This window comes from Leguminivora glycinivorella, chromosome 2, assembly GCF_023078275.1.
Source record: "Leguminivora glycinivorella isolate SPB_JAAS2020 chromosome 2, LegGlyc_1.1, whole genome shotgun sequence".
Taxonomy (NCBI): domain Eukaryota; kingdom Metazoa; phylum Arthropoda; class Insecta; order Lepidoptera; family Tortricidae; genus Leguminivora; species Leguminivora glycinivorella.
The window spans coordinates 4903605-4929403 of NC_062972.1; the positions used below are offsets into that span (position 1 = coordinate 4903605).

Sequence of the window (25799 nt, forward strand, 5' to 3'; positions counted from 1 at the left end):
GTTGTATTAAAATATTCATAGAAAATAGTGAAATGTACCCTGATATGTACAATCCGTACGCGGTGCAATATGTTGAGTTTACATCATCAGATCATTAGTTTCCATCTCTGTTATTCGTTATCGTTATTGAGACAAAGCTTAGGGCAGACACTAGAAAACTGGCAATTGATGGTTGTGATAGTTTTTCGTGGTAATAATATGGTCGTCATATGTCGATATGCTGGCCAGGCAGCCTTTTGAATTATGAGTAGAGCATCGCCATCTTGCTTTCGAGTTTCGACCCTTTGAGTAGTCCATTCTGTAGGTGTAACCCTACTTTAGCAAACGTTTCTTCGACCGCGCCGAGGTTGTAGATTCAGCTTAAATAATTATATTTCATTTTGAGATGGCAACCCGTATTCCACATACGTGAATACGTGCTTTACTAAGTAGTTATAAATAGGTGATTAAAATTGCCATCGGTTAAAAGTAATAAATTTAAAATGGCTAGCCGAAAAAAAAAGGGCGGCAATAAAAGTAGAAAGCAGGCTGTTTCCCATTCTCGGATTGCTCAATATTTTAGTTAAAAGATATTCTATAGAAATTTAAAAACAAAACCCATTATAAGATTTATTTATGAGTTTACTGGAACAACAGAAAAACCGCTATCGCACAATGCACACCGTACGCCAAACCTATAACGTAAGCATATTCTAATATGGTATATTATTCCATACAAAGTCTACTCTCCTTGGTAAACTGTTTCCAGGACATCTGGAGCCCGTGTGTCGAAGCATTTGACCATGACCGTATCATTCGTTGCAAAAGTGACAGCGGGGGTCCCTCAAGCCCCTGACCACGCCAAACGAGACAACGTGCACCGCTGCAGTAAGAGAGAGCGAGACAGCGCACTAATCAGAGCCTTGGAAGGGATAAAGGTCCCATAGAAGAAACGTGTACGCAATCGGATAATTGTAGCGACGAAAACCTTATATTATTGTTAATAAAGTTGATATTATCGTAACTAGAAGTAAGTTGGTTTAGTAGGGATTTCAGTCAACACGAGGGATGAGAGTAGCAGGACACTCTGATTTTAGACTCCAAGAAAGACCCAAGTCTTTCCAGCTTTGTTTCAATTTGTTCCCTGATCATATATAATTGTAATAATTGTTAAAGATTAATTTAGTAGTTCTTTATAGTAGAAAATAAAGCCAGTGGTTCCGGATCCGGCGATAAACGAGCTAAGTACCTCTTTTTATCCAAACAGCGGCAGCGTCTCAAGTTGTATTTTAAGTAACACAACATATTTTAATTATCTTTGTTCAAGTGCAAGGCAAGTTCAATTCTTGCGTTATAATCTGGATTTATTGTTGGGACAAATTCAATAACCTCGTAATGGTTAATTAGTATTTTAAAGTAACTGTATAATGTTTCTTCAGTTTCTTTCAGCTTTGTGTTACATATCTTGTATGACATTTTATTGGTGAATATTAGTGCGAGTTCGAGCCTCGCCACTATGTTAAATATGTTCCATATATATTTGTTGAAACCAGGATTCGAGTTCCTGAGATATCTAATGTACCTTAATACACTTCGTAAAGGATTGAAACGAGACGACCGATATTATATTGTTATATCCTACAGATTAAACAACATGTGCATTTATTATAACTCAGACTGTGTTTAGAGTAAACTGTCTTGGAAATTCTGTTATTACAATTCCTAATGAATTATTGTATTGTTGTATTAAATAGAGCATATAGATGTTATGTAGACATTGTATGTAGACGTTACATTAATAAGGCGAAGTAAGGGTTTTAGCGGGTTTTCCCTTACTTCATGAGCCATTGATTTAATATATTGTCCCCGCAAAGGTATGGGCTATAGGTTGACTTGTATTGTATACACTTTTGGTTATTAATTTATATAAATATTTCAAGTGAAAAAGGCCTAAATTGTTTTGCTCACTTACGTATTTCTGTAGTGTATTCAAGTTTGCATTCATAGATTATTGATTTCATTTTATATAACGAATGCCTTATAGATTTCTTTGATAGGAACGCCCTATACCTTAGTAAATTTGCGATAATATATTTCAATTTTATAAATCGCCATGTGCCTTTCCTTACAACTACCCCATATAGTAGCTCAGACTCCTTAGATTCATCTACACCTTAATCAATCTAATTTATTTAATTCTCTAAAGCCTTCAGCATGGTATTTTAGGTCCCCTAATACCATTACAATTTTTACTTAAATTATAAGATATTGATTATGTAATAACGTTTTTTATATCCACTACTACAAACTAATAATCGTGGTTAAAAAATAATTATAAACATATTTAGTATATAAACACTTTTTACATTACATAACTATGTTTATTAAACAATATTTTTAATGAGGTAATAAAATAATAAATCAATTTGCAAAATATTAACAATTTTTATTTAAAACGAGTTTATAACCTTAATGATCATATTGACAACGATGGAGCATTTTTCTGGCTGAGCTTCCTGTATTGTATTTCAAAGAACGATAACAACATTTGAAGCACATAAACCATTTGTAATAGTTTAGAACTGGTTTTGATAAACAATTGTCTTGCCGATTGGCGCGCTTCTCAAGCTCAACGTTCGGTTTATTTCGCAAGCACCTAATACCAATCAGCAAGAGCTATCTATAAGGTTGTGCCAAAACTACTTCAAGGTAGTAACAACTTGGCAAAGAATCGGGCTCCTGGTTTCAATACTTTCAATGAAGTGGTCATGATAAGTGCACTTACTTCCTCATAAAAGAATACCGACTTTTTAAATACTTATGACATCTTAACACAATAGTAGAAGGCAAAAGTGACGGGCAACCAACTGTAAATGCTTCAGTAATATTCGTATCGACGCAGACGTGGTGAATGATTGTGAGTTTCTCGTAAGCTGACGATAATATCATCTATAGTTAAAATGGACGCTCGGCAACCCATAGCACAGTGCGTAGAACATCTCCAGCGAACTTTCTGCATCCGTTCGCGATCCAGCCGGTACGCGAAGCCGTTGAGTATCACCATACGTTTACCCCTTTGTGAGGTTATAAATCTTGCTGCAAAGGATAAATGCTATTACTTACTCGCAATACTTTTTAATTTACCTATGTAGTAGAAACACAAATAAATTAATGTTCGTAGGTCATAATCATTAAAAACTATTCAGATTATTTGAACCAGCTGGGACCAAAATATGGAAATGGAAAAGAATTCGTTTGAGTTGTAACTTGCAGATTTTTACTGGGTATTAAAATATTTAAATATGAAACACCTTAAATATCGAATAATTGGGGGTGCGGATGACTAAGTCAGTGTTTGGAAAGTCGAAGTTCGACTTTAGTAAAATATATTATTTAAGATGTAATATTTAATGGCATAGGTTGGTAGGTATGAATCCGAATTATTAATTTCATAAAAAGATTAATGTCTCACAAATAATGAATCATGTGTGATGTTTTTGCAATTTTAAGATGTCGATTAATTTTGCCAAAAATATGAACGTTTTAAAAATGAATGTGTTATTTTACACGTTAATTGCAATAAAATACCTTTATTGCTGTTAATCATGTTCAATAAGGTCAGCGACAGTGCAATATAAAAAATACGTTTAAGTAAATTTTTCGGAAGGACGATACACACAAACAATAAATATAACATTTCTACTCAAATTGGTAAGTACCTAAATAGTCATCACATAATATTGATGATGGTTTTGGTCAAAAAAATATAAATCTCAAACTTTCGTGAATAAGAAATGTTAATCATCAGAATCTTTCGTAAATCTAGGCGGATGGTTATGGGTTTCCTTTCTGTTGACGATCGTGCTGTCGGCCGTGGTGACGTACGCGCTGCAGCCCGTGCCCGTCGAGCACTTCCAGCGCAGCTTGGACCCGCCCGCCGTCAGCTTGTGCTTGCAATACGCGTAACCGTTTAGTTTTATTAGTGTTTTCCCGCGTCGTGATGTAATGAAAGTTGCTGAAAAGAAAAATGTGCATTCGTTTTATTGATAATTTGTATATCGAAGAGACACCGAATTCGTCAACCTAGTCAAGTCAATACATGAAAATTTCTGCCGCTGCTTTAGATAATAGCAATTAAAAGACAATACATTATAAAAAATAATGTCTAGCTACGTTAGCATACTATGTATAGGTCGCATACAGCAAATGGTTAGAAATATATTACCCTTCAATATTTATTTGATCCATATGAGTAAAAACAAAATACTATCTTCAGAAACAAATATAAAATAACGTTTAGTAAACTGGTAGAAAACCTTTATTAAAAAATGTTGTATTTGTATCCTCAACCCCCCTCCTCAATTACCAATTTCACCATATAGATGAATCTTATATGTCACTTGAAGCTGATTAGGTACATTAATAAGGTCATTCGCTCATAACGGGACCTGCCCTGAAGGCCTCAGAAACGTTTTTATTTGTTACGTAATGCGTTGTAAAAGTTAACTAGGTACCTTATAAAAATCGAGGAGGATGATTATGATTAGCAGATTTATAGACAATATCTTCCCCAACGGTGACGACGTATGCGCAGCACCCAATGTTGTGTGTGGAGCACCTCCACCGGACCTTGATGCCTCCGCTGCTCGCCTTGTCTCGGCAGAATGTGTAGCCGTCTAATTTTATCAAAGTCTTTCCTCGCGCCGATGGAATAAAATATGCTAGAAAATTAAATAATCAAAAATTATAGAATATCCTTATTCATATTGACCGAGTCCCACTGTCAAGCTCAAAAAGGCTTTTATTGTGGGTACTCAAACAGCGATATTTATTAATATCATTACTTAAATACAAAAAACATTGATGCATTGGTCTTAAATACATTGATGTCAAATTCAAAGTTAAATAACATTATTTAGAAGACTCAGGCAAACGAATTGATGAATGGCACTCGTAAAGATTAGGTAAATACATGATTTTCATAAAATTCGCAAATTTGTATTTTAAAAGAAAAACCTGAACTATATAAAACAAGCTTTCTTTTCATACTTAAGTATTTTAAAGTGTATGTCCTAATTTAACCCGATTAGTGAATTACACAATCATAATAGATAATTAAATGACAAGAAAAGCTAAAATTATTTGACTAAACTTTATTCAATAGAAAACGTGAGGGAAAGTGTTTTTCATTGAAACATTGCAGACACATTGATCTATCACATTGCATACAGAAAGTTATAATTCTTTTAGCTCTTTTGGAAGCTTCTGTGCCACTCATTATGAGTCTTAGTCTGGTATAACAACCCACGCAGCGCCTTTTCTTGTCCCCTCGTTGAAATATATGCCCCAATATTTCTTCAGGGAGTTCTGCAATCAGGAATGTGATGAAATATTTTTTATAGAAAAAACGACAGACGTTTTAGATTAGCGCAAGGAATTATTTTTATAAATATTCGTAGGTAAATAGCAAGTACCTATTTATGACAATTGGTAAGTATTGTCACTACGCGTAGAATACCGTCATCTTGACTTGGCTCCTCCTCCTCCGGTACTTTTGGCTTTGCAGAAAAAGTCTTTAAGCAGTAGGCCACATTTTGTTAACTTATAAAGAGAAAAATAAAGCATAAAACTTGTAAGAAAGTAAGAATTACTGTATGATATATTTTTAATCCGAGTTCTTACATTGAAAATAGTCCAAAAATCCTGGAAAAATACATGGAAAATTGCCACTGTGTCAAAGGCACCTCACATTAATGTAAACCTCTTGGGGACTCTATGGTTACTGCTCGACGCAACGTTGACGAGACGACGATGCTCAGAGAGCCCTAGTGTAGGGCCTTTAGTGCATTAGTTAAAAAATAAGAAAATATTTTTAAATACACTGTTCATATACTGTTCATATTCTTTGATGAATACTTTTGCATGTTAAATTGTATCTTGTTATTTAATGCATGTTAGTTATAAGATGTAATGTTTTGAAAAGAAGTTGCCCGCCGAGTTTCTTGCCGGTCCCATAGTGGATACCCCCCTCCCAACTGAGGGGGGACTGAAATCTTCTCGAGGCTGAGGCGTAGGGTTAGAGCCGGCGTAGCTTTATTTGACGTTCATATGCGCATTGTAATATGCCTACTTGAAAAATAAATATTTCATTTTCATTTTCATTCATTTCATTTTCATTTTCATACACAGCTTTAATGGTATTCGTTTACCCACTGGTGTAATACTGAAAAAAAAAGTTACGATAAATATAATTATGCTACACGTGTTAAGATTAAGAGGTTATAATTAGAGAGTAACTTCTTGTCGTGGCGGATGATTATGTTCATTCCGTATGGTCAGTATTTCATCTTCGGTGGTGTAGATGAAGGCGCGACACCCTCGGGGAAAATGCGTGGAGCATTGCCACCGCGTCTTATAATGGGATTTTGTTGTTCGATAGAATGAGTATCCTTGGTATTTGATGATGCGCCGTCCTTTTCGGGATAAGGTAAATATCGCTGAAACAAAATGTTGATTAGTAGGGACGGGATTTAGCACGTCAGCCGCGATAGCTGGAGACCCGGCTTCGCCACCAGTGGGCTTGATCGCTTTTTCTTTAGTGTATGGTATCTATTTCAGTTTATAGTAGGGACCTAGTTAAAATGTATTTTTTTATGGAATAGGAGGCAAACGAGCAGACAGGTCGCCTGATGGTAAGCGATCACTGCCGCCCATGGACACCCGAAACACCGGAAGTGTTAGATACCGCGTGATAACGCGGTAAAACATGTGCCAATAGAACAGACATACTTGATGTTACACAAAACGTTAGAAAATGTCTTGTTTAATAAGAAAGGAAATTGATCCCAGAAAGAAACTTCTCTATATGTTATTTGAACAGTTTAATAAAACAGGTAAAAATCTTATTAAAATATACACACATATGACACAAAATTAATAATGAACAATCAATATATAAGTAACAAAAGATTCCAAAGAGGAACTGCTACCCAATACAATTTTATATGTATGGAATCTGTGCAGCCAGCGTGACGACTTTAGTGTAAAGACTCTCTGGCGAGTCATGTAAAATTGGTGGAGGGTAGGTAACGTCGAATCGTAGCGTCATGCTTCGTGATATTAGAATATTTAGAATTCTGCATCGACGCCATTCTCATGTGCTCGCATTTTGCCCCGCTTATTCACTGACGCGGTGGATGATTATGCTCATATTTCTCATGTAGCAATGCATTATGCAGAGTGTAAAGAGTGGCCCTACAGCCCATGGAGCCGTGCGTTGAGCAGCACCATCGCACGTGGTTGTGGTGTGTCGTTAACTCGGCCTTGACATAATAAGTATAACCCTTGTATGTCAGCAGGCGCCTGCCTCGACGCGACGTTGTGAATACAGCTGAAATAACAAATATACAAGTGAAACATCAAGTATTGAATAAATCGCAATTCCTGTTCCAAGAAGTATAGGTTCTCTAATGAGCATAATTGTGTTTAGCGCTCTGAAAAGTTCTAAGTTTTACTTAAAGGTTTTTTTTAATCTAATCCAAATTTGGTTATGAAAAAGTATACAGAATTTCTATAACGCAAGTTTCTAGCGGGAAATTACTAAATAAATATTATTTAGTAAATACATTATCTATTGTTGTATTTTGCCTTGGACCTTGTAGTACCTATAGGTACTCTTGAATATGCAAACTAAAGCCAAGCGATAAAAGGTAGCTGAATAATGTCAGATTGTACGACAACGAGAGACGTGAGCCGACTGCGCGAATGAGTCGCGCTTTCTTACGACAGAAATTGCTTGACAAGTATACCGGGTGCACCTGCCCGGTATTTAATGGACAATCTTTTAACCACCAAGAGGGCACCTTACAGAAAATCGACATTAAGGTTTAGTAAAAGTCGCCTGGTTTTCGAGATTTTCACACTTTTTAAAATTTTAGGTAGTAGGTATTAAAATTTAAAAAATTATGAAAATCTCGAAAACCAGGCGACTTTTACTAAACCTTAAAGTCGATTTTCTGGACCAGTATAAGGTGCCACTCTTGGCAAATAAGGGGTTAAAAGAAAACGAAACTATGGCATTGCAGTGACAGGTTGCCAGCCTCTCGCCTACACCACAATTTAACCCATATCCCATAGATTTTCTGGACCAGTATAAGGTGCCCTCTTGGTGGTTAAAAGGTTGTCCATTAATTACCGGGCACCCTGTATAATATCAAATCGTACGAGAGCAGCGAACGTGTGCAGGCAGCGAAGGGAGCCGACCGCGCGAATGATGAGTTCGCGCGGCGAATCCCGCGTGACATCGTCCATCGACACCCCTCCTCCCTCCCTCCCCGCCCGCAGCGGCGCGCGGTGTCTCCGCCCGCCTGTGTATCGTCCTTTAATTTCTTTACATATCGAAACTTATTACTGAAGAAGAAGGTTCAAAATTGAATGAATACCTACAGGTGTATAGATATTTATGTAGCTGACCGTACGATAAAAAGTATAATTAATTCATACACTTAATTGTAAAAAAGTAATGTATACGGATTAATGAATTTAATATAGATAGGTAATTATTGATATATGGCAAAACGAAGGAAATTGTTTACACCTCCGCAAATAAGTAGGTATCTAATGATAATTTTTAATTTACTATGTTACTTCACGTACTTATTTTAAAAACCCTAAAAATGTCTATTGAGTTTCTGCCACAGACCACCATGTGGTTTCTGCATATTCTGCGCTGTGCATAGAATTTGCAGAGATATTGCAGAGAGCGCACGCGGACACCGGCGCGGCGCCAGTGGACGCGTCTGTGTGCGTGAGCTAGGTATGCATACAACTACAACTGCTGTAGGCACCGCCCCCCTCAGTAGATCGATGCGTAACATCGATTTAAACTTCCCTAGCCTCGTGGCGCCCACCATACAAAATTTTTGCTAGGGAATTTTGATTCTTATTCTACTTGAGATTGAATTCAATTTCAGTTATTCGAAAAATTTTAGAAACATAAGAAATTATATTTTATTTGTTTACATGAGAGTTAAAATTCCATTGAAACCATTATGTACTTTAAGAGTTTTGAATGATTCACGGTTATTTTCATTAGACTTATATTCCGGTCACGGTCTATATCCCGGTCAATATAAGTCATTATGTACTTTAGAAAGTACATTCGGCGCCACGAGGCTAGATACACTGTCACCTACAAATTCGACACTCAAAAGTGTCCGATCGCTTAGTTGCAAATGTCTGCTTCCATATCGATAAGGTTTGATTTCGTATGCGTCGCATCGCCGTCGCGCGACCATAGCGCGACCGTCGCCCACGCAAGCCATCGGCTTATCAGTCGCGGTCGTCAGCCGCGTCCGCCAGACGCGTCCCATAATTTGTTTCAAGCTTATACACAAGTTTTCCTTTCAATAGCAATAGCTAACCTAACGCTTGGCTTGAGTAATAAAAACTGTCATCCTCCTTGCGTTATCCCGGCATTTGCCACGGCTCATGGGAGCCTGGGGTCCGCTTTGACAACTAATCCCAAGATTTGGCGTAGGCACTAGTTTTTACGAAAGCGACTGCCATCTGACCTTCCAACCCGGAGGGTAACTAGGCCTTATTAGGATTAGTCCGGTTTCCTCACGATGTTTTCCTTCACCGAAAAGCGACTGGCAAATATCAAATGACATTTCGCACATAAGTTCCGAAAAACTGAGTAATAAAAACTGTATAGTTAAATTAATGAAATATGTATAAGTAGGACATTGAAATCTTCTTTCTTCGTTGAGCCATCACAGCTAACTTTAACTTACAAACGGTCTTAAGCACCTGCACTTCTGAAGGCGCTTAAGTCATTTTTGCTAATAAAAAAAAACCACAACGTTTTATGAACATTGGTCAAGTGCGAGTCGGTTTTTGACTTTTCCATACAAAGAACTCATGAGCGCCTGAACGACTATGATGGCAAAGTTAACGTTTCGCACTTTCAAGACTTTACGTATATATCTCGGAAAAAACAATAAAAACAATAAAAAAATTGAAATAGAATATCAGTGATATTACTTTATTACGATGTTAACACTATACTTATTCTAATCAATACATTGATGAATAAAAGTAGAAACAGAGTTAATAATCTACTTAGTAGGTATCTATCATAGCAAGTAAATTCTGTGAAATTACATTAATTGTAGGAAACTATAATATGCTTACTATTGTAATATTACCTAGTAATTTATAATTGATTAATTAATTACCATTAGTTACAAGATACAGTAATAAGTTCCCTTCATCGACAGTAGGTAAGTATCACATCCTTGGACGTGTATACGAGCGAGGGCCCGGCACCCGCGGAACCAGTGCTTGGAACAGCACCAGCAGGCAGGCAAGCATCGCGCGATAAATGATAAAACATCAGATGTTTTATCATTTATCGCTCGACCATGCTTACACGCCAGGTCTCACCTGCAATGTGCAAGAAAGTTGTATGATGTGAATAGGCATTTACCGAAGCGTTCTCAATTTTTTTTGTATGGAAATTTCCATAGACTTCTGCTGCGTAACGTCAATGTGTCTGTTATTTTTACTGTCGTTGATGCAACTGTCCCTTAGACTGATTAAGCAGAGCTAGGTGGCTTCAATCTTCAAGTGATATTACTTACAATCTTGCATCGACGCCGTTCGCATGTCCTCGCGTAACTCGCATTCTACCTCGCTTATTCACTGACGCGGTGGATGATTATGTCCACGTTTCTCATGTAGTACTGCATTACGCAAAGTGTAAAGAGTGGCCCTACAGCCGATGGAACCGTGTGTTGAGCAGCACCATCGCACCTGGTTGTGGTATGTCGTTAACGCGGCCTTGGCGAAGTAAGTGTATCCCTTGTATCTCAGCAGGCGCCTGCCTCGTCGTGACGTCGTGAATACAGCTGAAATAACAAATATACAAGTGAAGCAATAAGTATTCAATAAATCGCAATACCATAATCGCAATATAATATTGGGAACTTTCGGGCAGGGTGCAGAAAGGGGATGAAAATAATTTGTAGTTATGTTAGTTTTTGTGTGTTGACGAAACGTGTTGCAGATATTGTGGTTTGTTTTATTGATAATGTAGAATACAAATCTGATGATGCTTGAGCGGATTACATCTGTGTTTTGACGAAGCATGTGGCGGATCAGGTTTGTATTTATATGTTTTTCTTTCAAGAAAAATCGCAATACCTTTTTCAACAGTTCACGTAGAAATACTAGGACATCAGCGACATTATTTTATTACGATGTTATTAACCACATTAATGTCAATAATTCTAATCGACACATTGATGAATAAAAGTAGAAACAGAATTAATAATCTACTTAGTATCTATCACGATAAGTAGTTGCTGTGAAACGACCGTTAACTGTAGGAAAGTACAAATATGTTAACTATTGTAACATAACCAAAATTACAAATCGATTTATTAATTACAATTAGTTTCAAGATACAGTAATAAGTTAAACATTCAGAAACACAAAAGATTTTTTTAAATATGAATCGTTTATAAATCTCAAAAAAAGCATTTATCAATAGTAAATATTAAGCAGGAACGAATCTAAGAAAGGCTGGTTCAGTGCGACGTGGACCGCCCGCGCGGAGCGATGCGCCAGATCAATTTGTTTACTTTACTCTAGTTTCTTTACTCTAAAACGATCCCTGAACTTAATATTCTGTGGTGGAACACTAAAACCAGCCTAAGCGTTCTCAGGAGCATGAGTATGCGTTCCCTTCATCGACAGTATCGCATCTTCGAACGTGTATACGATGGCCCGGCATCCGCGGGACCAGTGCTTGGAACAGCACCAGCGCGTCTTGCCGCTGAGAGCCGTTTTCGGGTAGTAAGTGAACCCGTTGTGTAATAGTAAAGGATTGCCTCGCTTCGACTTGGTATATTGAGCTGAAAGTAATATGAAGTTGACTAGTTATGAATGAGGTTTTGCTGTTTCACTAGTTATACTTAGCTACTGATAAATTACTTAATTTACTTAACGCCGGCCACAAAGTTTGAGCACTACTTGTGGGACTGTAGATATACTGGTATAGTAAGCGGTTAACTCTTCACGATATGGTGAAATGGACTAACATAGGATAAATAGATAGCTAAACACATTCAATCGTTGTAGGTAGGTATAATTTAGTCAAAATGAGGATGTACATACCTACATTTATACAATTCGATACGAGTAAGATTTTTTAGGACGTTTTTATGTTACCTACTAGATATAATTTTATTATTTAAACAAAGTTCTTAGAAATTCAGGGTATTTCGGTCCAATTGTTTATTTGACTTTAGGATGACGACGTTCAGAATTGGATTTGGTAATTCATGTGCGCGATTTTGATTAGCCATGAATACCTTATACATTTTTTATACTATTTGTCAGTCAAAAATCGAACACATAACGGATTTGGCATTCTCAATATTATTTTTAAAAATGTTATTATAGAATATTTAGATATTAAGTGCTTATTATAAAATATGCATAAGGTAATATTATGCATTAATAATACTCTCGTCTTCAACATATCCTCCTTGAAGTACAGATTTACGATATGCCGCTGCACCTCTAGTATGACTTTCGTCAAACTTATTGCACGTATGGTTTGTAAAATATCCTAATTTTTGTAATCAATAAACGAGCTAGAGTTTTAAGATTCATTTCAAACCGTAATTTATAGTTTTAAGTGGGGGGAATTCACGTAAGTATGCTGAAACGTATCGAGCTTATGAATCTGGAAAAAATGTCTTTAGACAATTGGTCTACATTGCAAACTTTGCGAAATGGACATGAATGCTATTGAACATGGTGAATGTAGAGATAGGTATACAATATAATATATAGGCCCAAAAAATGTTTTCGGGAGCTTCGATATTTTGGTATATTTCAACATTTCCTATTCTTTGTCAACGAAATTTTGGGCCACCATGTACTGCTAAACTACAACTAATCGTGAATAAACGCTCCCTTTTACGTAGAAACTTTAGCAGAGTGATTATGATTAGCTTTCACCGAAAATATGACATCATCGAAAGTGTAGATGGAAGCTCGGCACCCTCTCGTCCAGTTGGTGGAGCACACCCACCTCATCTTGCCCCCGGACCCCGACTTCGCGTAGTACGTGAACCCGTCTTGCACGAGGAGGCGTTTGCCTTTTAATGATTTCGTGAAGTAGGCTGAAAGAAGAACAGTTTCAAACATTTAAATGAAACCGTTTGTAAATAATATGTCTTTTATACCTATATAAGAGAGACAATCTGATTTTGACCATTCATAACGGTATTAACCGTACCTAGAAGAATTTTCGTTTCATTAAACAAATCCTCGTCACCCCTTAATGGGCCTTCAGATCTTACCTACATTTATTGGACAAAAATGACCACTGTAACAAGAAACAATCTTTTCTATTTTCATTATACAGATTCTTTATTAATGTAAAGATACAGAAGTAGAAAAGGAAACATAGTTGTATGGTGTCTGTAACAAATATTAACGTAACGTCACGCTCTTGGTTGCGCCATCGATAGGCGAATAGAATAGAAGGCGCAGTATTACAGATATTTTTAGGGATTTAGTTTGTAAACAGTTTATTAAATTTTTGAATAAAGCTACATTCAAAAATCTAATAAAACTGTTCACAAACTCTTTCATCATGATTGTGAGTTCCTCTCGTCGAAATTATTACATCTTCAAAGGTATGGATGGTAGCACGGCAACCGCGCGACCAGTGGGTCGAACAGACCCATCGAACCTTTCCACTAAACCCTGATTTTGCGTAGTAAGTATATCCATTACGCATAAGCAACCGCTTGCCTTTTTTCGATACAGTAAACTGGGCTGAAAGCATATATTTACTTAGAATCTGAGAGAGAGAGAGAGATCAGTGTAAAAAGATGAAAATTTTACACATCGGGTAAAAGAAATGAATTACGAGTAGAGCAATGGGGAGTAGATTAAAGACGAAAAATGCGAACATGTTATTTGATCAAAATGCATTTTCCCAATTTTACAAAGGATATGCTGGAACATGATTATGAATCGTTTTCACTTTTAATATGTCCCTCGCCATAACTATGTCCAGGCAGCCAGTGTTCAAGGTGTATATCTCGGCGCGGCAGCCGCGGCGGCCGTGTGTGGAACAGCACCAGCGCAGCTTCGCGCCGCTCACCGCTCGCATGTAGTACGTGAAACCATCGTATACCATCAGACGCTTGCCTCTTCTGGATATGGTGAATTCAACTGAAATTGGAAAACAGCATCCGCCATTTTAAACAAATTCATGGTCCGCAAGAGACAATAATGATGATTCATCAAACACTCGTCTTTCAAGTAAATAACAATGAGCAAATCTATTTGACATCGCCGAAATATTACGAACTCAAATGGCAATTACCTAGTAAGTGACTAAAAATATTATAAGAAACAACAAAAAAAAATATGAATAAGTGCACTTTATTCGACAGAAATTCAGTCGTTCAAATAACACGGTCCGTTTTAGTTGTAGTTCGACTATTGATGAAACATCAAATTCATTGGTGACAAAAGTAACCTGCTAGAATCATAAGTTTTTAATTTCAATATAAACATTTGGCAGAATAGTGATTATTATCCGGTCTGGCCGATACTATCTGGTCCTCGTATGTGTAGATGGTGGTGCGGCAGCCGCGGGACAGTGCGTGGAACAGCACCAGGGTGCGTAGCCGAATGGCACAAACGCTCACGAAACGCTCACGAAACGAAACGCTATCTACATATCTATCTCTATCGCTCTTGCATATTGGCGCGACAGAGCCCGACTAACTGGCGCGGCGTTTCGTTTTCGTTTGGCGTCGGAGAAATGCCATTCGACACAGGGCCAGCGCAGCTTACCGCCGGACGGACGACTTCACGTAGTAGTAGTAGGTGAACCCGGCGTACACTAGAAGGCGTTTGCCTTTTATTGATGTACTGAAGTGGGCTGAAAGTCAATGTTGTTATTGACTATTTAAATTAATTTTTAAATAAAACAATCACTTCTTAATGCTTCATTATAGTCTTATGGCTCCAAAAATACCCTGTTTATTTGTTAACATGTAGTCACCTCACTATGATTTTCTTCTTCTTTTTTTACCTACAAACAATTCTTCTCGAACTATATTACTTACCCGTGTGGTGGCGGGTTAAGAATTTCAACACCACCTTTCTAACCGTGGGTGTGGGATAATTATGTATAATGTTCAAATTTGATGTTGGCGATAAGTCAGCAACTGCAATGTCCAATTTCGTTTTTTTTTCAAACACGTATTTGCTATATGAGTAACTTGTTTTTCTTACAATTACTTCAGCAGTTTCGTGTTCTTTTGGGAATAGAAGTGTGTATGAATGTATTATTAAATTAAAGAAAAATATAAATGAAATATATTGTAATTTAATTTCATAATCTTAATCTACAGTATCGGAGTTTAATTATTTTATAATAAACAAACGTCAACTAAAACATTAGCATGAAAAACATACTACTTAGGTACCATATCTTGTCGCTGGTTGATGATTTTATTTTAACGTACTTAGTAAATAACGCATCTTAATCTAATTGGGTAGATCCGGATTACAAAGGAAGTTTGGGTGTTATCTTCATTCTGTGGTAAGAAATATTTTTAAATCTGATTGAATACGCCTAGCGCCTAGTTTAGCCTGTTTAACGTCGTAGTTATATCTAGCACGGCACTTGCCACTTAATTAAAATACAATATTATTTTGCGGCCCCGGTAGGCCTAAAAAGTGCTGGCTGGACGTCGTGGGAGCGGACATGCAAGAGAACAATCTCACGCCTAAGGATGTCGAAGACCGGGCAAAGTGGAGAAGACTGAGCAGGAAAGCGGACCCTGGCGCTAGGCCGGGAAAACGCTAGGTTTAAGAAGGATTATTTGGCGAGTACCTCTATGGCGCGTGGTTGTGGGGCCCTCTGGCCAGCACGATCGCATCGTGGATGGTGTGGACGAATATCTATGGCGCGTGGTTGTGGGGCCCTCTGGCCAGGACGATCGAGTCGTGGAAGGTGTGGACCAATATCTATGGCGCGTGGTTGTGGGGCCCTCTGGCTAGCACGATCGCGTCGTGGAAGGTGTAGACGAGCGCGCGACACTTGCCGCCGCCGCCGGAGCAGCACCAGCGCAGCTTGCCGCCGGCGGACCGACTTCGCGCGGTACGTGAACCTCTCGTGAACCAGGACACGAACGCCGTTCATAGTCGAAAATTTAGCTGAAAAAAAGGTGGGGGTCAATACTATGGTATAAAAGTGTTCATTTAACGTGTTTATAAATTTTAAAACCGGCCAAGAGCGTGTCGGGCCACGCTCAGTGTAGGGTTCCGTAGTTTTCCGTATTTTTCTCAAAAACTACTGAACCTATAAAGTTCAAAATAATTTTCCTAGAAAGTTTTTATAAAGATCTACTATTGTGATTTTTTTCATATTTTTTGATCATAGGGTTCAAAAGTTAGAGGGGGGGGACGCACTTTTTTTTCCTTTAGAAGCGATTATTTCCGAAAATATTGATATTATCAAAAAACGATCTTAGTAAACCCTTCTTCATTTTTAAATACCTATCCAACAATATATCACACGTTGGGTTTGGAATGAAAAAAAATATCCGCCCCCACTTTACATGTAGGGGGGGTACCCTAATAAAACGTTTTTTTCCATTTTTTATTTTTGCACTTTGTTGGCGTGATTGATATACATATTGGTACCAAATTTCAGCTTTCTAGTGCTTACAGTTACTGAGATTATCCGCGGACGGACGGACGGACGGACGGACGGACAGACAGACATGGCGAAACTATAAGGGTTCCTAGTTGACTACGGAACCCTACAAATGAACGTACATTATAGCAAAGGTTGACTGGTAGAGAATGCCTCATGGCGCCTCATGCCATGCTGGCGCATGTTCGCCTTTTGTACATTAAGTTGTTATCTTGTGGAATAAAGTTTAAATAAATAAATAAATAAAGTAGCTACCTATTGAAAGTATTGAAATTATTGGCATTTAGCTACACTTTGAAACAAATTCAGAATAAGTAGCTGACTTTGCATCGCGCGCTCTTCGTGTTGAATATAACAAACTGAGTTAGAAAAGAATACAATTTCCTAAAGAAAGTCATTAATGATGACTGGCCACATTCAGAGTTGGCTTTATATAAGCTCATTAGTCCAACTCTGTCTAAAAAGTAATTTGTGTAGATATTATATTTAAAAATAAGTTCACTTTTGAAATCTTTCGGAAAGCAAAAATAAACAAAATTACCATAAACTAATAAACGTTTATTGATACAATTTTGTAAGAAATACTGGGTTACTATATCCTAATAATTATTACGTAAACTCAAATAGCAATTACTCAAACGGCAATTAATATACTGCTAGGACTACAAATTTAAATAGGTAGGTACTAAAATATAGTTTGGTGTGTAATTTAGTGTAGATGGATGTGTGGACTGACCAGGATTAGGATTGAGTTTATATTATATTAAGTTTGGGAGTAGATAACTGCTGTGGAATGAGCTCCCTGTCGAGGTATTCCCGATGAACTACAGTATACAAGTTACAGTGTACAAGTTTCTAATGGGTCGGCAACGCGCACGTGACACCCCTTGAGTTGCGGGCGTCCATAGGTTGCGGTGACCGCTTTCCATCAGGCGGGCCGTATACCTGTTTGCTACCGACGTGGTATAAAAAAAAAACGGGGAAGATTAAACGATTAAGAAACGGGGAGTAGCAGATTAGCGTAAATAATGGTACGTGATATTTAATGCTTAGGGAGGAAACTCATAAAATTCAAGAATGTTAAAGAAGAATGTTGATGAATTCAGAGGGAAGGTAAACCCAAACAACGATTGAATGGGTTGTGTGAAAGAGGATCCGTTATTGTATAGGTAAAAGAAAGAGTAGGTGCATAGCTGAAAAAAGATAGAAGAAAATGTAAAAGGTATACACGTTGTTCCGGGTGATAACGCAGGATAAGGGTAAGGAGAAGAAGATGCTACATGTAATTTAGTTACTAAATTACACAACAAAGGCAAAGTAATAGTTTTTTTGTGGAATACTCCAATAAATAAAGGTATATTCAAGCCCCACAATTCTGTCAATGACTGTTGAGCTCTCGCTGTCTTTGGTGATTGTGTGTGCTCTTCACCCACACCACCGTGTGGTCGACGGTGTAGGCTGCCGCTCGGCACCCCAGCGGCTCGTGTGTGGAGCAGCACCAGCGGATCTTGCCGCGGCCTTTCGACTTCTCGTAGTAGGTGAACCCGTCGTGGACTAGAAGCAGCTTCCCTCTTTTAGAAGTGATGAATCGTGCTGGAAACGGGATAATAGATTTTAAGATAGATTTTAGGTAGGTAAATTGATAAATGAAAATCTGTATTTTATATTAGATTGGATATCGTTTAAACCTTGTCAGTGCAAAGCAATCAATAAACTTATTATAGAATAAGGAATGCATGGTAAATTTATCATTCTGTATTAGCGTTATTAAACTCAATCAGAATTATCGCACCGATATATACTCAGACCAAAAAATATGCCTGTACCAGTATAGAATGTGTAGGCGACGGAACCATCAACCTCCATGCTGTGCTCGTGCTGGCAGCCTGGCCGGTATTACGGATGCCGCTGCCAGCGCGTCTTTTGTTTTTTGTAGGTACATAAACTTTGTCAAACAAGTCTGTCAGTAAATAAGAACAAAGAAAATTATATGCATCCTTTTCTTTAGAGTGCTATAGAAAAGGAGACCTATAGTTGTCTTTGTTCTATTATTTACTGACAGACTTGTTTGACAGAGTATATTTTTTCAGTTTTTTTTTAGTAAATGTCAAGTATGATTTTGCACATTTTATGTATCTATATAATTATGTATAAATGACCATCTTTTGTAAATCTTCCGTATATAAATAATATTGTGTGCCTAATGTGCTTTACATGTGCATTGGAAATAAACTGTGTATAGTACATTCGTGTTATATTTTTCGTCACCCGCCGCCCGATCTGTTACAGAATGGGTACCTATTATATTTAGCACATGTCTGAAAAAAAATAACTGCGATGCTGCGATCGTTCCATCTTTTTAACCGTCGCCTCATATCTCAAGAAGGACGGTTATCAAGTCGTCTGTATGTTTTTTTTTTTTTTATGTTTGTTCCTCGATATCTCCGTCGTTCCTGGACCGATTTTGAAAATTTTTTTTTTGATTGAATGTATATGCATACAGATTGGTCCCATTTTTCTCAGAACCCAGTTCTGATGATGGGATCCTGGAGAAATCGAGGGAACTCCTCAAATCTGAAAGGCATACATATGGTGATTTTTGTGTTTTTAAAGGAACATCATTCATTTAGGTACGGAACAGTGACATTTGGTGCAGTGGAACTGCTGATGATGGCCAGAACGGAACTCTTCAAATCTGAACGGCACGCTTATAGTGACTTTGGTATTTTTATACGAACAGCATGCACTTTCGTCCAGAACAGTGACATTTGGTGCAGTGGAATTTCTGATGATGGTCAGAACCGAACTCCTCAAATCTGAACGGCACGCTTATAGTGACTTTGGTATTTTTATAAGAACAGCATGCACTTTCGTCCAGAACAGTGACATTTGGTGCAGTGGAACTGCTGATGATGGCCAGAACCAAACTCCTCAAATCTGAACGGCACGCTTATAGTGACTTTGCCATTTTTATAAGAACAGCATGCACTTTCGTCCAGAACAGTGACATTTGGTGCAGTGGAATTTCTGATGATGGTCAGAACCGAACTCCTCAAATCTGAACGGCACGCTTATAGTGACTTTGGTATTTTTATAAGAACAGTATGCACTTTCGTCCAGAACAGTGACATTTGGTGCAGTGGAACTGCTGATGATGGCCAGAACCAAACTCCTCAAACCTGAACGGCACACTCATAGTGACTTTGGTATTTTTGTAAGAAAAGCATGCATTTAAGTTCAGAACAGTGACATTTATTTAGTTATGTTTGTTAAGCATATGTTTTGAAGTCAAAGTTTGTCAAGCTTCGATTTCTTATAATATAATCGGATTCATGAGGAATTGAGGAAACTCCTCAAACCTTAACGTTATACGTATATTCATTTGTGTTGCCATCTAATAATTAAAGCATTAAAAGCAGTTTTAAAAAATACTTACACATTTCTACATAAACCAACATTCGCAAGTAGCTTTCACCAGAACCCGAAAGGCGACGGTTTTTTTTCTTAAAAATTATTACGAGTACCATTCCTTAACTTTAACATTCTATGTAATATGATGGCGAGAGTTCTTTCAGCCAAAATGATTAAGATTCTATCAGTGAACACGACCGCTCTGCAGCCCAGGGACTGCTTCCCATAGTTACCCTTTGACTTCAAATACATAGTACCTACCAACGTGCACTCGTTGTACAGTACGACTAGTACGAGACCTTTGCCTCTCCTAGAAACTCCCTACGAATTCGGCTAAGGAAAGGGGAAATATTTTAAATGTTCATTGATTGACTTTCTGCTAATGTCTAAACATCTTTACTTTATCTAACAATTTTGTGGCTCATATCACATAACCGACTTTATGACAGGAAATACGTGAAAACGAGAGAATAATTTAAGGCCAAAATGTGTAACAGTACCTAGCTAAGGTAAACTAGAAGAGAGGCCTATGCTCAGCAGGGGGCGATAAAATAATAAAAAGCTTTTATCAACAAAAATCTTTAATTCAGACGAAATTACATATTGTAGATAAGTGACGAATGTGTTAAATAGATGCAGATTTTATTTACAAACAAATCTTGTAACAGATGTTAGAGGTACAAGTAATTATCAGATAACGGTTATATCCCGCCAATTATGTTCACGTCTTTTGCGTGGGTAAAATCTCAACCCTGGAAACTATAACAAACATTCCAAGTCACATATAGCCATAACCTACAGTGTGTGGCGGCGGCTCGTGGTTGTGAACGCCGCTCACCGCGAGGATCTCCTGCTGCACGGCGCCGCTCGTGGAAACCGCCGCGTTGCACCGCATGCTCTGCTGGCTGGAACACACCCAACGGATTCTGTTGTTGCGACACGATTTCTGGTAGAAAGTGAACCCGTTATACACGAGGAGGGGCTTGCCTCGCTTTGATCTCACGAAATGAACTGAAAAATAAAAATATAGGTGTGGTAAATTTAAATGAAAATGTGTTTCATATTCCGGAGATGCTGAAAATCCTTTTAGATATCAGGGCAAATCTGCGCTAACCAACTACCGGTTCACCCCGGTAGCGGTAGAGACGTAGAGTTGCTGGTTGTGGGAACTGGAGGCAAAAGTCTTCTATAGGGAATTGGGGCGTCGCTTACGAGAAAGAGACCTTGACCCGCGCTCAGGGACACTCCTTTTGCAAAGGCTGTCCAGTGTCCGTTGTTATTCAGCGCGGTAACGCGGCGAGTGCACCTAATGGGCACCTTTGCACCAAGGGTTGCGAGTTGCGCGGGGAGGCCTCTTCCAGTAGGTTTTTTTTATACTTGATGTAAGGTTTTTAGTTTTAGAGTTATTTAGGTTTTTAGATTTATTTAGTTTTATTTGTAGGCTAATTTGTATCTACTTTATACGTTTAATTGAATAAAAAATTGCTTACTTAATTTAACCGACATGTTTTAATACGACCACCTTGATGATAGTGGATTTTTTTATTTTTTTTTTTATAAATATTATTTAATTGTTTTTATTTCTTTATACTTTAACACGCCTGCGTAAGATCTCAAAAATCAAATAAAGGCTGCGTGATGTGAAGAAAAATCGCTTTTTGCCCTGAATTAATTGTAATGTATTGTAATTGTAAATTTATTTGTAATTTAATGTATATAATCTAGTATTTATAATAATTGTATTAAGAATTGGTACGTGACATAGTTAATTTTAAAAATACTTAAGTAAGTACTATCTTGCGAGCGTTTTGGCATCACCTGTTAGCCCGCAGAAGTTAATATTAAATTAATAAATAAACCAATACATCAATTAATCAAGAATACTGTAGCGGGGCATTACTTACATTACAATTCAATGCGTCTCCGAAATTATTGAAACATAATGTATTAACTAGGCGCATGGTTGTGTAAACCCTTAACTATAACAACCTTATCATACAAAGTACAAAGGGAGGCGTGGCACATCTGCTGTGTTGAGCAACGCCAACTTATTTTATGTCCTTGCTTTCTTTTCTCGTAGTGGCTGAACCCGTTGTAGACCAGTAGACGATTGCCCTTGCGAGACCTTGTGAAGTAACCTGACAAAATATAAGGTACTCAATTTAAGATGCTGATCGAGGCGCATAAAAACATAAAATGGGGACTATAAAAAAAAACAAAGGATTTATCATAAGGATATTTAATACATCAATAATTTATGTTTGGAATAGTCACGTCTTTTTAAATATGTAATGAAAATACCTGTTTCATCCAGTCAAATTATTCCAGATACAAAATTGTTTGAGATAAATTGTGAGCATCGATTATTACTGACAATTTCTCACTGATTATTGACATAATTTTATGAAAAGTAAATAAGGTTTTAAATATACGCTACACTAAATATCCCTGTATGCTTATGAAACTAACACCAATCATCGGGAAATAATGGAAACTGAAACATATACAAATGTGGATAAAGATATGATAATAAAAACTTAAGAAGCGTCGTTTAGTATAAAATTCCATTTAAGACTAAATTGTAAAAAGTCTCAGTCAGCCATCTACGTGTTTACCAAACCTACAAAATCACAATATCCATTTTAAAAACTCGCGCTTACTGTGCCTTTAAATAAAAAAGGTGGGCGTTATTTAATTTTAGATATTTACCAAACTACCTTAGGTATCCATTTCTCAAATTATTTCAACCTCTTTACATTAGGCTCATGGTTGTGTATATCGTTGACATAAACAACCTTATTGTCAGCTGTGCGGAGCGACGCGCGGCACTTCAGAGTCTGCTGTTTAGAGCAGCTCCACCATCCTTTGGCGCCTTGCCTCTTCTTCTCGAAGTGGCTGAACCCCTTGAAGATCAGGAGACGCTTACCTTTTTGGGACAGTGTGAAGTAAGCTGGAAAACATAAAACTGTGAAACTCACGTCACATGTGTTAATTGTTAATAAGAAGCATTATTACGTTATGCGTATTTGGTTCTAACATAAGATAGAAGATAAAATGGATACATGCAAGCTAACCAGTTTAAGGGTTGATATTCAAATTAATATAATTTGAATATCGAAATAAACAAATACAATATTCGACATCGTAAATAACACATTATAAAATTGGCGTTAAACCCAACGGCGGTAAGTATCTAAAACAACAAACATGTTGGTTACCGTGAAATTGATTTTGCAGTGTGCTAAAAAACCTCGTTCAGTATTATCGGGCTTCTGGCCTATCATGATTATGAGTATTTTTGACGGCCACCACTTGGTCGTCGACCGTGTAGATGCTGGCTCGGCAGCCGCGGCGCTCGTGTGTGGAGCAGCACCACAGCGATTTGAAGTTGGCCTTCTTTAGGTAGTACGTGAACCCGTCGCATACTAGGAGACGTCTGCCCATTCGAGATGTTGTGAAATATACTGGAAAATAATAATAAACAGAATTTTATAATTATATTTAGACGTAAAGTACCTTAAAAAATAATGAGGCGAATGCAGAAAAAATGTGTATCTAACGAAGAGATACAAAATATGACAATTGACTTGTACTGAAACACTAAAAAACAATACAGTGAATTTATGTTTCACATACAGCATTATAATGTAAGATAGCATGATAAGCATTAACTATTATACCATCTACCATTCTATCCTTAACTAAAAATACTTAAAAACTCAAAATGAGATAAGAATCTAAAAGTTGCTATGAAATTTTTATTTGAAAATGAAAATATGTGGCGTACTTATAAATAGAATAACAACATTGCATAATTAATTATTATTTGTTTGTTATTTATATGTTTGTTAGTTATATTATAATTATAAGTATGTACACTACGTACCTATTTAATATATAGCAGTACCCAATTAATTAATACAAAAAGGTGTTTTATTATGACTATTTATTTACTACTATTGACCGAAACCAAATTGTAGTCCATGTACTGTGAAAACTGTCGTCCCATATTCAAAATACTGCCACACAAACGGAACTTCACCGCTCGCTCGTCAATGATTCCAGATAACTCATGTCATGACCAGAGATGCGATTTATTTGAAATACTTCTATTTAAAATGCAAATACCAAATGCAAAACACCTATTTTGTATTTTGCATTTAAATGCCTTTTAGTAAAAAACATTTTGTATTTTATTTGAAATACTTTTTGAGATGTACTTTGCATTTTTAATATGCATTTCAAAATGCAAAATACTTTATGATTAAATTAAGTTTAGCCAACATTACCAGTCAAACAAAATGTGAACAAATGACGCTTGTATTGCCGAATTTGACCGATAGAGGCGCCTGCTAGCCATGCGCGCCTGACTGACTAGTGTCAATTTGACACTGTCAATGTCAAACGAAAACGAATATAAAATATTATATATGGAAAGCGACGCCACTGACGCCGACGATTTAACGGATTTATTGTTTGCTGGACTGCTGAGTGCTAATGACTGATTTTGATTTAATTACCTACCTACTTTTAAGTGTTGAATTATTATTCCTATTGTAAAAATCCTAAGCTATAGAATGAAAATAAATAAAGAGCATTTAGGTGATATAGGTATGAAATATAAGAACTAGATGCACAATCAACAAAATGACATTATTTAAGTGAGTAGGTATAATAGTACCTAAAAATAGTAGGCGATCAATAAATTCTGTTATGTTATTAATAAATAAAATAACATAACATAATTTATTGATTGCCTACTGATAAATATGACCAAAATTCATTCATTACTTTCATTAGGTGCCATGTTATTAGACGTTTTTGTTCGGCATTGTGACTCTATTTCTCATGATTATTAATACAGAAAATAAATAAAAATATCTGAGATTTGGTCAAAAGGTATTTTATTTTCAAAAAGTATTTTGAAAATACCTATTTTGCATTTAGCATTTGAAATACAAAACTCAAAACTATTTGGTATTTAGCATTTGAAATAGTAAATCTGAAAAGTATTTTGCATTTTGTATTTAATTGCTTTTTTAAAACCATTTTGTACATCTCTGGTCATGACATAGTACCTACATCATATGTAAGTATTTCAGATGAAATGACGTTACAATCAGTTCTGTAATAAAAACGGATGGCTCCGCATAGCTTGCTTGAATGTTAGCTTAATTTCAGGCTTCTCAGCCCTAGGCGGATGATTGTGACAGCTCTCGACCGAAACCAAATTGTCATCTATCGTGAGGACGCTCGCTCGACACCCGCGCGGTTCGTGTGTGGAGCACCGCCACCGCACCTTCCCGCCAGCCAACGACGGCCGCTGGTAGTATCTGTATCCGGCGTACACAAGGAGACGGTTGCCCCGTTTGGAGTTTGTGAAAGACACTGAAATTTGAAAAGTTTATAGTTATTGGCACACTATATATTATTAGTTATTAGCAGTTCAGAGATAACATTTAATTTTGTAAAAGAGGTTTTCGCATCACTGGCTTCAAGGTTATCTTATTGTTAAGGTGGTTGGTTATTATCAAGTAATAACTGCCATTGCCCGACACTAAATTGTCTTCTTTTGCGACAACTGACACATAATAGTATTTTATACAATCGTGATATAATACAAAGCTTTTCAGTCGAGTACCATGCC

At 37.1% G+C, this 25799-nt stretch overlaps 1 protein-coding gene across 1 annotated transcript; it reads right to left on the reverse strand.

The window, feature by feature from the left end:
• Positions 1 to 4494: 4494 nt before the first annotated feature.
• Positions 4495 to 23361, reverse strand: LOC125235171 (FLYWCH-type zinc finger-containing protein 1-like). The gene is made up of 14 exons (XM_048141631.1): positions 23334 to 23361; positions 22909 to 23102; positions 22622 to 22646; positions 22159 to 22290; positions 20948 to 21163; positions 18128 to 18334; positions 16087 to 16239; positions 14066 to 14238; positions 13795 to 13861; positions 13085 to 13175; positions 11764 to 11897; positions 10758 to 10889; positions 7238 to 7369; positions 4495 to 4700 (listed from the first exon to the last, which is right to left on the reverse strand). The coding sequence occupies exons 1-14, from the start codon at positions 23359 to 23361 to the stop codon at positions 4495 to 4497; spliced, it is 1890 nt and encodes a 629-aa protein (XP_047997588.1).
• Positions 23362 to 25799: the final 2438 nt, after the last annotated feature.

Excerpts from the sequence above, each read along its gene's own strand:
- LOC125235171 (XM_048141631.1), bottom strand. The coding sequence starts at position 23,361 with ATGTTTGTTGTTTTAGATACTTACCGCC. Across the intron at positions 21,164-22,158 it reads GATGTGCCACGCCTCCCTTT|TTCATTTCGTGAGATCAAAG; the intron begins GTACTTTGTATG and ends TTTATTTTTCAG. Across the intron at positions 16,240-18,127 it reads AAGACAGCGAGAGCTCAACA|CTAAATTTTCGACTATGAAC; the intron begins GTCATTGACAGA and ends CCTTTTTTTCAG.